This window comes from Heterodontus francisci, chromosome 15 (genome assembly GCF_036365525.1).
Source record: "Heterodontus francisci isolate sHetFra1 chromosome 15, sHetFra1.hap1, whole genome shotgun sequence".
Taxonomy (NCBI): Eukaryota; Metazoa; Chordata; class Chondrichthyes; order Heterodontiformes; family Heterodontidae; genus Heterodontus; species Heterodontus francisci.
In genome coordinates this window covers 59,250,992-59,267,389 of record NC_090385.1, presented here as the reverse complement: position 1 = coordinate 59,267,389, position 16,398 = coordinate 59,250,992, and the positions used below count along the sequence as shown (strand labels likewise).

General features: G+C 42.3%; 1 protein-coding gene across 1 annotated transcript in view; it reads left to right on the top strand.

Moving 5' to 3' along the window:
• Positions 1–16,398, top strand: part of LOC137377424 (titin homolog) — a 138,104-nt gene that overhangs the window by 95,830 nt on the left and 25,876 nt on the right. The window contains exon 9 of the mRNA XM_068047003.1: positions 1,910–1,978. Coding sequence (XP_067903104.1) covers positions 1,910–1,978 — 69 coding nt within the window. The remainder of the gene's footprint in view (positions 1–1,909; positions 1,979–16,398) is intronic.

The window sequence follows — 16,398 nt, the reverse complement described above, 5'->3', positions numbered from 1 at the left end:
GGCAATTATATAATGTCTACAATCAGCAAGAGAATTTAGGGAGTTTACTTTGGAAATTGCTATGCTACAAGAGTGCCGTCTATTGTATCCTGTACTTGGGGAACCCAGCAATTTGATAAAGCTGTTTAGTGCCGATTTGAACGCAGGACAGGAATCAGTCAGGTGGAGGATGTTGGTAGCACTCTCACCTCTGAATTACAAGGTTCTAGGTTCAAGTCCCACTCCAGGGCTTGAGCACAAAAGTCAAGCTTACACTCCAGTGCACTACTGCAGGAGTTGGAGGTGTTGTCTTTCAGCTGAGACGTTAAGCTAAAGCCCTATCTGCCTGCTTGGGTAGATGTACAAGATTCCATGCACTATTTCAAAGAGCAGGGGAGTTACCCTGGTATTCTGGCTAAAATTTATCCCTTAATCAACATCACAAAAACCGATTATCTGGTCATTATCACATTGCTGTTTTGGAGTGTTTGCCCTGTGCAAATTGGCTTCCACATTTCCTGCATCACAACAGTGACTATGCTTCAGCAAGTACTTTGTTGGTTACATCTTTCAGACATCCAGTAGTCGTGAAAGGTGTTATATAAATGCAAGTCTTTCTTTATGGGATGAGCAGCAAGTCAGATTGAGACTCGGGTGCTTTAACTCCTGTGAAATCAGTGATCTATGTCATGCTAAACTGAATGAATTTCCCTTCTCTCCTAAAATGATCTCAATGACTTGACAAATATCTTGACAAGGCTGGCACCTTATGTTATACAAGACCACATGACTCTTTGAAAGAAGCTGCTGGGATAAAATTTGCATGCCATGTAACTTTTACTGCTACATTCGGAGCTTTCCAGACTGTCTTGGCTGCTGATCTTAAGGCACAAGGTAGTACAGTTATCTTATAGCCTTTTTGGTGATGCGGACTTTTTTTGTGCAGAGCAGCACAGTAAGATCTTTATAAAAATCTATGTGACTTGTAGATTCTTTGTGGGGGAGAGGTAATATCTTGCTGGTTGCCTCTTTTTCAAATACTGTCCCTCCCTCCTTTCCTCCATCTTATGCTACTGCTCCTTCTCCATCACGATATCCAACAAGGGAATTCCTATTGGGAATCACATAAGTATAAATCAGAACCTTTACGTTGTGTAGGTGCAAACATTTCTCAGGGGCCTCAAACCTCCAGGCTGTCAAAGTCAATGACAGCTTTGTCCAGGTGCAAAGCAAAGAAATCTGCTATAAATGTTTTCTTGTAAGTCCAGAAATCAGTTTTTAAAACTTCTGCAGACTTCAGACTCCAAAGTACAAAACCTCCATAAGTATCAGCTGATGCTGGGAGCAGGTATGACTCTTATATCTCATCTTAAATTATCCTCGGGGATGCTAAAAATAGGACTTAGGCACTCTTTCTTTGGCCTCCTTATCTCGAGAGACAATGGGTAAGCGCCTGGAGGTGGTCAGTGGTGACTTAGGCACTCCTACACCAATATATGATACTGAGTTCCCAACAACATTGGCATGCACATGGCAGGACAGCTCCAGGTCTGACCGGAAATGGAGTACAGCCATTATGAAGTGGAATCCCAGTGGAAACAGAATATGCCCCAATTTCCTTAAGTACAAATGCCATTCCAGTGCCAAACAATCTCTGATAATATTAAGCAAATATGGAGCCAGTGCAATCAAGATGACTTTCCAGAGCTGGACTTTAGAGCTATGGAGTAACACTAGCCAAAAAAGATCACGAGATATGGAAAGCAGAATGGCATTGTGGAATCTGGTAGATGAATTGGAGAATGGTGTTAAGCTTATTACATAGCATTAAGAGAAATGATGTGCAAAACACTTAATGTGGACTATATTTACTAATTTGTTTTGTGTTTCGAATTTTCCATTGTGTAACTAAATTTTTTTTTTTGAACAGGAATTTCTAAAAAGTTAAAGAAAACTGATCCAAGGTGTCTAGATGAAAAGTGGGCCCGGCTATCCAGAGGTAGGATGTTTGCAATAGACAGAAACTATGTTGTTGTCTGCTATCACAGGAAAATTGTGAACTTTGATTTGTGGTATATTTGTAAGACATTCAAGTGGGAAGTTTGCAACAATAACTTTATTTTGCTTTTTCACATTTAGGTTTACTTTGGGTGTTATGGCACATTCTGATAGACAGCTCAATTGAATCTCATATTTTGAGCTGGTGTGCCCTTCTTTTACAAGACTTGAGCTGGCATAATATAGAGTTTTATTTTATTAGATATTTACAGGGCAGTATATGTTGCTGTATAATCTGTGATGCAGCACATATATAGTTTGTGACTCCCACATAAAACTTGCCACTCATTTTAACATGCTTTTGTATCGTACCCAAAAACAGTTTTATTGGGATAGTTTAGTGACTGAATATTTTTCCAGCTTAACTCTCAGAATGCTAATTATCGATTAATTGACTAATGCACCACTGATGAAAAAGCTTGTTGAGCAGTTGTCCTTTTTTCATGGTTGTTAGTTGACCTGCTTACATACCTGATGCAACCATGTCAGTCATTGCACTGATGATCCATGAGTGACTGGAAAAAATAGCCACCTAATCCATTTCCAGTGATTCAGAGACCACTTATTCCAAATGGGCTCCACCTCTAAACTGGACATTGGGACTTCAGATGCCTTACAGCACAGGAAAATGAAGCATTGAAACATTAACATTTTAGAAAAAAGTAACAGAAGAAGTAAAGGGATACCATTTCCTCTTCACAAAAGTCCTCAACTTTTAGTATTTAAATGATCCAACTCAAGATGGCAGGAATCATAGAGAATCATAGAGAGATACAGCACTGAAACAGGCCCTTCGGCCCGCCGAGTCTGGGCCGACCAACAACCACCCATTTATACTAATCCTACATTAATCCCATATTCCCTTACATCCCTACCTTCCCTCAAGTCTCCTACCACCTACAATGGCCAATTTACCTATCAACCTGCAAGTCTTTGGCTGTGGGAGGAAACCGGAGCACCCGGCGGAAACCCACGTGGTCACAGGGAGAACTTGCAAACTCCACACTGACAGTACCCAGAACTGAACCTGGGTCACTGGAGCTGTGAGGCTGCAGTGCTAACCACTGCGCCACTGTGCCGCCCCAATGTGCTACTCTGTTTCCAAAATTTCTGTGCAATCTAACTCGATAAGATTAACAATAGGGACTCACTTGTAAGATGTAGCTTTAACACTTTTCAACTGTCGATTGTTGTAAAAACCCATGTGGTTCACTAAGGGAAACCTTTAAGGGAAGGAAATCTGCCATCCTTACCTGGTCTGGACTATATATGACTGCAGACCCACAGCAATGTGGTTGATTCTTAAAAGAAAATCCCCCCTGAAATGGCCTAGCAAGCCATTCAGTTCAAGGACAATTAGGGATGGGCAGTAAATGCTGGCCTTGCCAGCGATGCCCACATCCCATGAACGAATAAAAAAACTAACTAAATAGGCATAAGAGCATATTAAAGTCAGGTATAAGTCCTGATCGATAGAGCTTGTTGGTAGGTGAGTGATGTGGGTGTGGTGAATTGAGCAGTCACTGAGGCCAGTTTTGTTAATGGAAGATGGCATATGAAGATGCATTCACTGGCCTTGACCACACGTGTGAGGTGTTATGACTGAGGCTGGAGCAATGCACTGTCAATTCAGTCCCATTACTCCACAGGTCACAGCATAGTAATACAGTTTTCCCACCTAACCGGAAAATAACCAAATGAAACACTATAGTACACCCCCCGGAATAAAAAAAAGACTAAACCAGGTATCTTTAGACAACAAATTAACTATTTATTAATCAAATAAATCTTAAACACTATTAAGATAAATTTATGTCTAAGGACCTTATAACTTCTTATTTATTCTAACTCCCCATTCATACACATACATTCAAAAACTAACGGTTAATCAGTTTTATAAATGGTGTTAAAAAATTAGCTGTATCTTAAGAATAAATAAATAACTGGGTTATAAGTTTTTGTGAATTACATTCCTGGTTGATGAGGTGTCCAGATTAGAACAATCAAATGCCACTCGAAGTCTCCACGTGGATTTGACGAACAGTCTTTACCTGATAGACATTCAAAGCACTTCGGTGGCAGCAGGCATCACACAGTTCCTTCAACACAGAGTATAACGACAGGTCTATTATTTGGATTTTAGAATTGGTAGATTTCAGTCGAAATTTTACTGCAAATTTCAGAAAACACAATCATTCAAGATAGAGTCAATCTTGAATCTAAGACTCTGAGATTGGAAGTAAAGAAAAGGAATTTTTGCTGCCTCCAGCAATACAAATGTTCTCTTCAAAAGGTTTTTTCTTCTTCTGAGGCAATTAACACAGCCTGTGGCTCATTGTAGAATTTCTGCTGAGAGAATTCTCTTCCTTCAAGGCAAGCACCCTTTGCTGGTGTCTCTCTAGTTCAAACCGGTTGAAGCTAGTTTTTACACACAGTTAAAAGTTACATCACAGCACGTCTCCTGCTGTTGCCTCGGGAAATGGTGCAGCTGCTGGCACACTGTTTTTAAACAGAATCTTAAAGGCATAATGTTTTAAACAGAGGAGAATAAAAACACAGTTCCGTGACATCGGTCATTCAACTGTATCCAGGCCCTCGGGGCTTGATGCCTGCCATTGACATCCACGGGTATCTGCTCCTATTGCCTTCTTATTGTGTGTCTAGAGGACCTCCTGGCCTCCTGCGGTTACAGGACATCTCTTCCCTTGTCCGCCACCTCCATCAAGATCCCCAGTGCTCTCCCATATTGTTTCCCAGGTCAGATTCAGTTCCTGCAAGACTGCTAGCACCCGCTCCAGCCACAGTGCACTCCTCCTTAAGAGGTGCAGGTGAGCTTTAAGCAATGAAGTCTACCTTTAACTGGTGCTAACCACTCACAACATTAGCCCTCTGCTCAGGCATCCAGCCAATCAACAGCATGGTCAGCTCTTGCTGGACACTGAAATCATTTAAAACAGCAGACAGCGTGCAGTTGGCAGGCTGCCTGCATTGCAATCAACAGGTGCAGGTTAATCACGCATCACGCATCATGCCCACTTTCAAGGGCTACTGTATTTAACCCCAATGTCTGCACTGTATACTACCTTTGATCAGAGAGCAACACCAGTGGTGCCTGCAGTCCTAGAAGATATAGATGCAAATTTAGGAATCTGTAACGCAAATGCTACCACTGCTCCCTATGGATCCTTTTGGGGCCCAAAATTCAAGATGCTACATTTGACTTTCTTGGACAATGCTTTCAGATAATGGCCTGGATTTTACAGAAAGAATAACGATGAGGCTAAAAGCGCTAACTGCTATTATGGAGTAAAACGGACAGCAACTTCCAGCGGCCAAGTGCGCAGAAATCATGAAGTTGCTCTCCAAATTGCTCCATTCCTGCAGAACCTGCACTCTAATAGAATCTTGAGAGACTTGGCATTCACATAAATGAAGGGCAAAATTTGCTAAACACCCCAGAAAAAGTTAGGGCTTGTCCATTCAAATGTAAGTGAATTTTTAATGGCTTGGTGATTCTTAATTATTACAAAGATAATTACAGCACAGGAACAGGCCCTTCGGCCCTCCAAGCCTGCGCCGATCCAGATCCTCTCTCTAAACATGTCGCCTATTTTCTAAGGTTCTGTATCTCTTTTCTTCCTGCCCATTCATGTATCTGTCTAGATACATCTTAAAAGACTCCATCGTGCCCGCATCTACCACCTCCGCTGGCAATGCGTTCCAGGTGCCCACCACCCTCTGCGTAAAGAACTTTCCACGCATATCCCCCCTAAACTTTTCCCCTTTCACTTTGAACTCGTGTCCTCTAGTAATTGAAACCCCCACTCTGGGAAAAAGCCTCTTGCTATCCACCCTGTCTATACCTCTCATGATTTTGTACACCTCAATCAGGTCCCCCCTCAACCTCCGTCTTTCTAATGAAAATAATCCTAATCTGCTCAACCTCTCTTCATAGCTAGCGCCCTCCATACCAGGCAACATCCTGGTGAACCTCCTCTGCACCCTCTCCAAAGCATCCACATCCTTTTGATAATGTGGCGACCAGAACTGTACGCAGTATTCCAAATGTGGCCGAACCAAAGTCCTATACAACTGTAACATGACCTGCCAACTCTTGTACTCAATGCCCCGTCCGATGAAGGAAAGCATGCCGTATGCCTTCTTGACCACCCTATTTACCTGCGTTGCCAAACAACCTCCCTGGCACTGAAGTTTTATCTTTAAAAGTATGGAGTCTTATCTTTCAGATTTTACTTATTGGAGATTTAAAAATAATTAACATAATTTTTTTGCTTGTTTTCTTCCTGTCTCTTTTATCTCTATTTTAATTCCAGCTTTCCATCTCTTTATTTCACTTTATTTCATTTTACACTGAATTAACTGTTCTAACTTTCTAACTGGTTCCGATTTAGTGAGTCTCAGTCAGGATTCCTCAATCTGATTGATTAAGGAGACAAACTGTTGCTTCCTCTGTTCACACGGGTCACTGATTCCCTGTAGGGGCTCTCTAATAACCACAAATCACAGTGCAAAAAACAACAGAATGTCTTCATAAGTGTAATGAATGGCGAGCACTGTTTGTTTGCTGACTGCAAAAATCCGAGCTATTACTTACAGCCAATCATTAGGGATAGATTTTTAATTTATTTATTGTTACGACCAGATGAGGAAGGGGTCTCAGGCTCCCCTTTCACCCCTTCTCTGGTTTGCCGCAACAGGATTTATCTTTTTAACACAGTGATTTAACTTACCACCTCAGTGAGCACTTGCTCCTGCTCCTCTAATTATAATTGTAAATGAACCAATCAGCCAGGTTTTCTTGAGTTTAAACAAGATGTAAGTTTATTAACCTTATCACTCTAAACCAGTTAAAATTACTAAAATACGTGACGCATCCACGCTCACATTCATACGAGAGGCGTACACACACACAAATAGATACAGAGGGGAAAAAGCAGGGTTGGGAGGTTGGAGTAGAGTCCTTGATAAAAATAGAATTTAAAAATGGAAGTGTAGTCCCAGTGTCCTTAGTTGAAATTGATGTCTTGAAGTCCTCGCTGGGTCACGTGCACTATTCAGGCTTGCTTCTCTGGTTCCAGAAGGCTGAAGAGAGGCTTTATTTGTCCCCTGGTTGTTGACTGTGAGGATCTGTAGATTTGACGCTTAGTAGTTGCCACCGAGGCTGCCCTGGGACTTTGCTGGAGAGAGAGAGGTGCTTTCTTCCTTGGAGTTCAGTTACTGTCAGCTTTTCAGAGGCACAATTCACAAACTATGAGTCACGCAGGCAGTCATGTCATGTGACCACCTCTGTTTGAAACAGAAGCGTTTGGAAGTTTTTTGAAATTCAAAGTTCTTCTCTCATGCTGTGAAAACATACTTGGTGGTGGGGGTGGCGGGGGGTGGGGGGGGGGTGGGTGGTGACTCTTTCAAAGTCAATGGCTTTTGACAACCAACGTTGACAAAACTGTTCTAGTCAATTGAATCAGGGAGCATCCCCATTGTTTTGGCTAGACTGGACAATCACCTCTGCTTCCCAGCCGGCCTTCGGTTTCTCATATTCAAATTGTGTGTGGCCATCTTTAGCTGCTCTGTTCTACTTTTTAAAGGTTATTCATAATAATGTCCAGTAGAAAAGCCTCAGTCAACATTCCATATGTCGAGATTAATATTTTCCATTTGGCATGTGGGTTTTCAGTCACATTATTTATTTATTCATGGGAGGTGGACATCACTGATAAAGTCAGCATTCATTGTCCGTCCCTGATTACCTCTGGGTAGGTGGTAGTGAACCGCCTTCTTGAACCGCCACAGGCTGTGTAGTGCAAATACTTACACAATAGGGCTAGATAGGGAGTTCCAGGATTTTGACCTAGTGACCATGAAAAATGTATATTTCAAATGTGTAACTTGTAGGGGAACTTACAGGTGGTGGGGTCCCCATGCTTTTGCTGCTCTTGCCCTTCTAGATGGAAGGGTTTGCAGAATTGGGAGATGCTGTCGAAGAAGCTTTGGTGAGCTGTTGCAATGCATACACCCAGTACCATGCACAAGTGAGTATAGAAATAGGACGATAGAGGAGATAAATGTGTGGCTGGAGAGAGATGGTGCAGAAGAGAGGGCTTTAAATTCCTGGGACATTGGGATTGGTTCTGGGAAGAGGGAACCTGTACAGGCCAAATAGGTTGTACCTGAAAAGAGCCCTTGTGGGGCAATTTGCAAGTGCTTTGGCAAGGTTTTAAACTAACTTTGCAGGGGTGTAGGAACCAGGAGGTAATATTAGAGAGGAAAACCAATGTGCACAGAGAATTGGGAGAGAGAGAGATAGCACGAGAGTAGAAAATAATAAAGTATAAGAGGGAATGCAATAAGGTTCAAATTAGGTTTATTGGTCATATATATGACCATGCATAGTGTGGTAAATAGATCGGTGAGCCGCAGGCACAGGTAGCCATGAGGAAATATGATGTCATGGCGATCAGAGACCTGGCTAAAAAAAGGGCAGGTCTGGATATTAAATATTCCTGGATACAAAAGTGTTTAGGAAAGATAGGGAAGCAAGGAGAGGAGGGGTAGTAGTATTGATTAAGGGGAACATTACAGAGCTGGAGAAAGAGCATGTCCTAGAGAGGTCAAGGACAAAGTCTATTTGAATAGAGCTAGGAACCAATGGAGCTACTGTTGCGTTGATGGGTGTATTCTATAGGCCAGCAACTAGTGGGAAGGATATGGAAGAACAAATTTGCAAGGAAATTACAAAGAGGTGCAAGAATAATAGTTATAATGGGGAACTTTAATTATCTTGAAATAGATATTAGTATAGGATAGTAATATTGTAAAGGGCGGAGATGGTCAGGAGTTCTAGAGTGTGTTCAGGACAAATTTTTTACATCAGTATGTTTCCAGTCCAACGAGGAAGGAGGCATTGCTGGGCCTGGTTCTGGGGAATGAGGTGGGTCAAGTGAATCGTGTCAGTAAGGGAACATTTAGGGGACAGTGACCATATCATCATAAGGTTAGCTATGGAAATAGACATGGAGCAATCCAGAATAAAGATTATTAACTGGGGGAGGGCCAATTTCAATGGAGTGAGAATGGATCTGGCCCAAGATTGGCAGGCAAAACTGTAACTGAACAATGGGCTGCCTTTAAAGAGGAGATAGTTCAGTTACAGTCAAGGTACATTCACACGAGGGGGAATGGTAGGGTAAACAGATCCAGAGCTCCCTGGATGATGAAAGAAATAGCGAGTAAGATGAAGCAGAAAAAGGGTGCATATGACAGATGTCAGGTAGATAATACAATTGAGAATCAGGCTGAATATAGGTTCAGAGGGGAAATGAAAAAACAAATAAGAGAAACAAAAAGAGAGAGTATGAGAAGAGATTCACAGCTAACATAAAAATAAATCTAGAAGTCTTCTATAGGCATATAAATAGTAAAAGGGTGGTAAAACGAGGAGTGGGGCTAATTAGGGTTCAGAAAGGTGATTTACACATGGAGGCAGGGGACATGGCTGAGGTACTAAATGAGTACTTTGCATCTGTCTTTACCAAGGAAGAAGAGGCTGCCCAAGTCATGGTGAAAGAGGAGGTAGTTGAGACACTGGATGGGATAAAAATTGATGAAGAGGAGGTATTAGAAATGCTGGCTGTACTTAAAGTTGATATCACCAGGACCAGATGAGATGCATCCAAGGAAACTTAGGGAAGTAAGGGTGGAAATTGCTGAGGCACAGTCCATAATCTTCTAATTCTGCTTAGGTACTGGGGTTGTGCAAGAAGACTGGAGAATTGCAAATATTACACCCTTGTTCCAAAAAGGTGTAAGGACAAGCTCAGCAACTACAGGCCAGTCAGTATAACCATAGTGGGGGGAAAGCTTTTAAAAATGATAATTTGGGACAAAATTAATACTCACTTGGACAAATTTGGATTAGTTAAGGAAAACCATGTTTAACTAACTTGCTTGAGTTTCTTACATGAGGTAACAGAGAGGGATGATGAGGGTAATGTGATTGATGTGGTGTACATAGACTTCCAAAAGGCATTTGATAAAGTGCCACGTAATAGGCTTGTCAGCAAAGTTCGAACTCATGGAATAAAACGGACCACAGCAGCATGGCTACAGAGTTGGATGAGTGACAGGAAACAGACTAGTTGTGAATGATTGTTTTTCAGACTGGAGAAAGGTCTGTAGTGGGGTTCCCCAGGGCTCAATGTTAGGACCCCTGTTTTTCTTGATAGATATGAATGACCTAAACTTGTGTGTACCGGACACAATTTCAAAATTTGCAGATGCCACAAAACAAGGTAAATAGGCCCTTCACTTCCACTCTCTCCAGGCCCCTCAAAATTTTGCATATTCCAATCAGATCTCCCCTCATCCTTCTCTGTTCCAAGGAGAACAGCCCCAGCCTGTCCAATCTTTCCTTATAGCTGCATTTTTCCAGTCCCGGCAACATCCTCGTAAATCTCTTCTGTATCCTCTCTAGTGCAATTACATCCTTTCTGTAATGAGGTGACCAGAACTGCACACAGTACTCAAGTTGTGGTCTAACCAATTATTTATACAGTTCTAGCATGACCTCCCTGCTCTTATATTCTATACCTTGGCTAATAATGGAAATGATTCCATCTGCTTTCTTAGCCACCTAATCCATCTTTGAAATGAAGCAACAATTTTTATCTGGGTTGATTTCACTAGTGTTAATTAGTTCACTTACCAAAAGATTGGAGAAGCGCACACAACTTTTCACCCTGAGGTTGGTAGGGTTTGAAACGCACTGCCTGAAACGGTAGTTGAGGCAGAAACCCTCAATTCATTCAAAAGGAGCCTGGACATGCACCTCAAGAGCCGTAATCTGCAGGGCTATGGACCAAATGCTGGAAGGTGAGATTAGACTAGGTGGATCGTTTCTCGGCCACACAGACATGATGGGCCAAATGGCCTCTTTCTGTGCCGTAAACTTGCGATGTTTCTATGATTCTATGATGTAGGATTTCAGTTACATGGGTGGACTGGAGAAACTGGTGTTGTTCAGAGAAGGAGGAGATTTGATAGAGGTGTTCAAAATCATGAATGGTCTTTATAGTAAATAGGGAAAAACTGTTTCCAGTGGCAGAAGGGGCATTAGCTAGAGGAGACAGATTTAAGATGATTGGCAAAAGAACCAGAGGTAATATGAAAAAACATTCTTTTAAGATCATAGAGTGGTTACAGCCACAGAAGGAGGCCATTTGGACTGTCGTGTCCGTGCCAGCTCTCTGCAAGAGCAACTCACTTAGTACCTCTTCCCTGTCTTTGCCCCATAGCCCTGCAAATTTAACTGTTCATATAATTATCCAGTTCTCTTTTGAAGGTCTCGATTGAATCTGCCTGCACCACACTCTTAGGTAGTGCATTCTAGATCCTAATCACCTGCTGTGTAAAAAAAGATTTTCCTCATGTCACTGCTGCTTCTTTTGCCAATCACCTTAAATTGGTGCCCTCTAGTTCTGGATCCGTCTTCCATAGATACGATAGAACCATATCAGAAGGAGGCCATTCAGCCCATCATGTCTGCGTCAGCTGAAAAAAACTAGCCACCCAATCTAATCCCACCTTTCAGCACCTGGTCCGTAGCCTTGCAGGTTATAGCACTTTAGGTGCATGGACAGGTACCTTTAAATGAGTTGAGGGTTTCTGCCTCCACCACTGATCCGGGCAGTAAATTCCAGACACCCACCACCCTCTAGGTGAAAAAGTTTTTCCTCATGTCCCCTCCAATCCTTCTGTCAATCACCTTAAATCTGTGCTCCCTGGTAATTCATCTCTCTGCGAGGAAAAACAGGTCCTTCCTGTCTACTCTATCAAGATCCCTCAGAATTTTGTACACCTCAATTAAGTCACCCCTTAGCCTCCTCTGTTCTAAGGAAAACAACCCTAGCCGATCCAATCTTTTCTCATAGCTGCAACTTTCAAGCCCTGGAAACATTCTTGTATATCTCCTTTGTACTCTCTCCAGAGCAATTATGTCCTTCCTGTAATGTGGTGATCAGAACTGTATGCAATACTCCAGCTGTGGCCTAACCGGCATTTTATACCGTTCCAGCATTACATCGCTGCTTTTGTATTCTATACCTCGGCCAATAAAGGAAAGCATTCCATATGCCTTCTTCATCACTTTATCTACCTGTCCTGCCACCTTCAGGAACCTGTGGACATGTACTCCAAGGTCCCTCACTCCTTCTATCCCTCTCAATATCCTCACGTTTGTTTTTTTAGATTTAGATATACAGCACTGAAACATGCCCTTCAGCCCACCGAGTCTATGCCGACCATTAACCACCCATTTATACTAATCCTACACTAATCCCATATTCCTACCACATCCTCACCTGTCCCTGTATTCCCCTCCCACCTACCTATACTAGTGGCAATTTATAATGGCCAATTTACCTATCAATCTGCAAGTCTTTTGGCTGTGGGAGGAAACCAGAGCACCCAGAGGAAACCCACGCAGACACAGGGAGAACTTGCAAACTCCACACAGGCAGTACCCAGAATTGAACCCGGGTCGCTGGAGCTGTGAGGCTGCAGTGCTAACCACTGCGCCACTGTGCCGCCCTTGCTTTGTTTGCCCTCCTCAAATACATTACCTCACACTTCTCCAGATTGAATTCCATTTGTCACTTTTCTGCCCACTCAACCAAACCATTGATATCATTCTGGAATCTGCAGCTATCCTCTTCACTATCAACTACACAGCCAATTTTTGTGTCATCTGCAGATTTCCCAATCATGTCTCCCACATTTAAGTCCAAATCATTAATATATACCACAAACAGCAAGGGACCCAACAATGAGCCCTGTGGAATGCCACTGGAAACCTCTTTCCATTCGCAAAAACATCCATCGACCACTACCCTTTGTTTCCTGTCACTGAGCCAATTTTAGATCCCATTTGCCACATTCCTCTGCATCCCATGGGCTTTTATTTTTCTGACCAGTGTGGGACTTTGTCAAATGCCATACTAATATCCATGTAGATCACATCCACTGCACTACCCTCCTTGTTGCTACCTCAAAAAATTCAGTTAAGTTAGTAAGACACGACCTTCCCTTAACAAATCCATGCTGACTATCCCTGATTAATCCATGCCTTTCTAAGTGGCAGTTTATCCTATCTCTCAGAATTGATTCTAATAATTTGCCCACCACCGAGGTCAGATTGACCGGCCTATAATTATTTGGCCTATCCCTCACACCCTTTTTAAACAATGGTACAACGTTCGCAGACCCCAATCCTCTGGTACCTTGCCTGTATGTAGTGAGGATTTGAAGATGATCCTCAGAGCATCCGCTATTTCCTCCCTGGCTTCCTTTAACAACCTTGTATACAATTCATCCAGCCCTGGTGATCTATCCACTTTCAAGGATGTCAGACCCTCTAGTACTTCCTCTCTCATTATGCTTATCATATCTAATATTTCACACTCCTCTTTTAGTACAATATCTGCATCATCCCTCTCCTTTGTGAAGACAGCAACAAAAAACTAATTAAGAACCCTGACCACATCTTCTACATCCATGCAGCAGTTCTCTTGTGCATCTCTGATAGGCCCTACCCTTTCTTTAGTTATCCTCTTGCTCTTAATGTACTTTGGATTTTCCTTGATTTTACCTACCAATAATTTTTCATGTCCTTTCTTTGCTTTCCTAATTTCCTTTTTTACTCACTTCCGCACTTTCTATACTCTTCTAGGCTTTCTAAAGTATTAAATTTTTTTGACCGTCATAAGCTTTCTTTTTCTGCTTTATCTTACCCTGTATGCTTCTCGATAACCAGGGGGCTCTAGATTTAGCAGTACCACCCTTTTTCTTTGTGGGGACGTGCCTACACAGTTCCTGTAGAAACTCACTTTTGAATGCCTCCCACTGGTTTGCCACTGATTTTCCTTCAAGTAGCTATATCCAGTCTACTTTTGCCAGATCACCTCTCAGCTTCGTAAAATTTGCCTTCAACCAGTTTAGAGCTTTTAATCTTGTTTTAGATTTGTCCGTTTCCATGATTATGCTAAAACTGTTTGATGGTCACTATCTCCAAAATGGTCACCCACTGCTACTTCATCCACTTTGCCCAATGGGAACAATTTCTCCCTATCTGCTCTGTCATGATTTTGAACACCTCTTTTAAATCTCCTCTTAATCTAAACAAAAACAGAAAATGCTGAAAATATTCAGCAAGTCAGGCAGAATCTGTGGAAAGAAAAACGGAGTTAATGTTTCTGCTCAATGACCTTTCATCAGAACTGGCAAAGGTTAGAAATGAATTAGGTTTTGAGCTAGTGAAAGGAGAGAGGGAGGAAGAAGAATGAAAGGGAAGGTTTGTGATAGGGTGGGGGACAGGAGAGATTAAATGACATTCTAATAATAATAGCAAAATAATGCAGATACTGGAAATCTGAAATAAAGCAGAAAGTGCTGGAAATATGCAGCAAATCAGGGAGAATCTGTGGAGAGAGAAGTAGAGTTAATGTTTCAGGTCTGTGACCTTCCATCAGAACTGTTCTGATTAAATGACAAAAAGATTTTGTGGAACAAAGCCAAGTAAAGAAACAAAAGATGTGTCTGGATGAGGTGTAATGGTAGGAAGCAGCTGTTGGAACACAAAGTAAAGGCATTAAGAAAGAAATGGGGGTTCGGGGGGAAGGAAACAAAATAAAAGCAAAAAAAATGGGGCCAGAGGTTATGATCTAAAATTATTGAATCCAATGTTGAGTCTGGAAGGTGTTATTGTGCCCAGTTGAAAAATGAGATGCTGCTCCTGGAGCTTGCGTTGAGCTTCATTGGAACATGGCGCCAGGCCAAGGACAGAAAGGTTATAGTGGGAGCAAGGTGAAGAATTAAAATGACAAAGGACAGGAAGCTCGGGGTTGCGTTTGCGGACTGAATGGAGTTGTTCCGCAAGGTGGTCGTCCAGTCTCCGTTTAGCCTCCCCAGTGTAGACGAGACCACATTGTGAGCAGCAAATACAGTGCACAAAATTGAAAGAAGTACAAGTAAATCGCTGTTTCATTTCGAAGGAATGTTTGGGGCCCTGGATGCTGGGAAGGAGATAAAAGGGCAGGTGTTGCATCTCCTATGCTTGGATGGAAAGGTGCCATAGGAAAGGAGGGAGGTGTTGGGGTCGACTGAGGAGTGGACCAGGGTGTCGCGGAAGGAACACTCCCTTCAAAATGCTGAAAGGGGAGGGGAAGGGAAGATGTGTTTGATGGTGGTATCACATTGGAGGTGGATCACACTGGAGGTGGTGGAAATGGTAGAGGATGATTCGTTGAATAAAGAAGCTGGTGAGGTGAAAGGTGAGGATAAGGGGAACCCTATCATGGTTCTGGGAGGAAGGGGAAGTGTGAGAGCAGAAGTGCGTGAAATAGATTGGACATGGTTGAGGGCCCTGTCAACCTGGGTGCAGGGAGTTCCCAGTTGAGGAAATAGGAAGACATATCAGAGTGATAGTATGGAAGGTTGCATTGTCCAAACAGATGCAATGGAGACGGAGAAACTGTGAGAATGGAATCGAGTCCTTGAAGGAAGTGGGGTGTGAAGAAGTGTAGTCCAGATAGCTGTGGTAGACCATGGGCTTATAGTGAATACAGTCCCCTAAATATTCCCACACTGACACTTGATTCACTTGACCCACCTCATTCCCCAGAACGAAATACAGCAATGTCTCCTTCCTCATGGTATTGGAAACATGTTGATGTGGAAAATTCTTATGAACATGCTCTAGAAACTCTTGCCCCTCTCTCCCCTTTACTATTGCTATCCCTGTCTGTATTAGGATAATTAAAGTCCCCCATTATAACTACTCTATAATTCTTGCACCTTTCTGTAATTTCCTTTCAAATTTGTTCCTCTATATCTTTCCCATTATTTTGTGGTCTATAGAATACCCCCAGCAATGTGATGGTACATCTGTTGTTTCCTGGCTATAACCAAATAGATTCTGTCCTTGGTCCCTCGAGGACATCCTCTCTGTCCAGCACTGTGATGTTCTCCTTAATCAATACTGCTATCCCTTCTCTTTTCTTTTCTTCCCTATCTTGCTTGAAGACTTTTGTATCCAGGAATATTTAGTATCCAGTCCTGCCCTTTTTTTAACCAGGTGTTTGATAGTACCACAACATCATGTTTCCACATGGCCCTCTGCATGTACAGTTCACCAACTTTATTTACCAGATACTGTGCATTCACATGCAGGCACGGTAAACCAAATTTAGAGTGTATTACATTCTCTCTTGTTGTGACCCTAATATTATTTCCTACTGTAGTGCTGTCTCTCCCAATTATCTGTGTACCTTGATTTTCCTATCTAATACC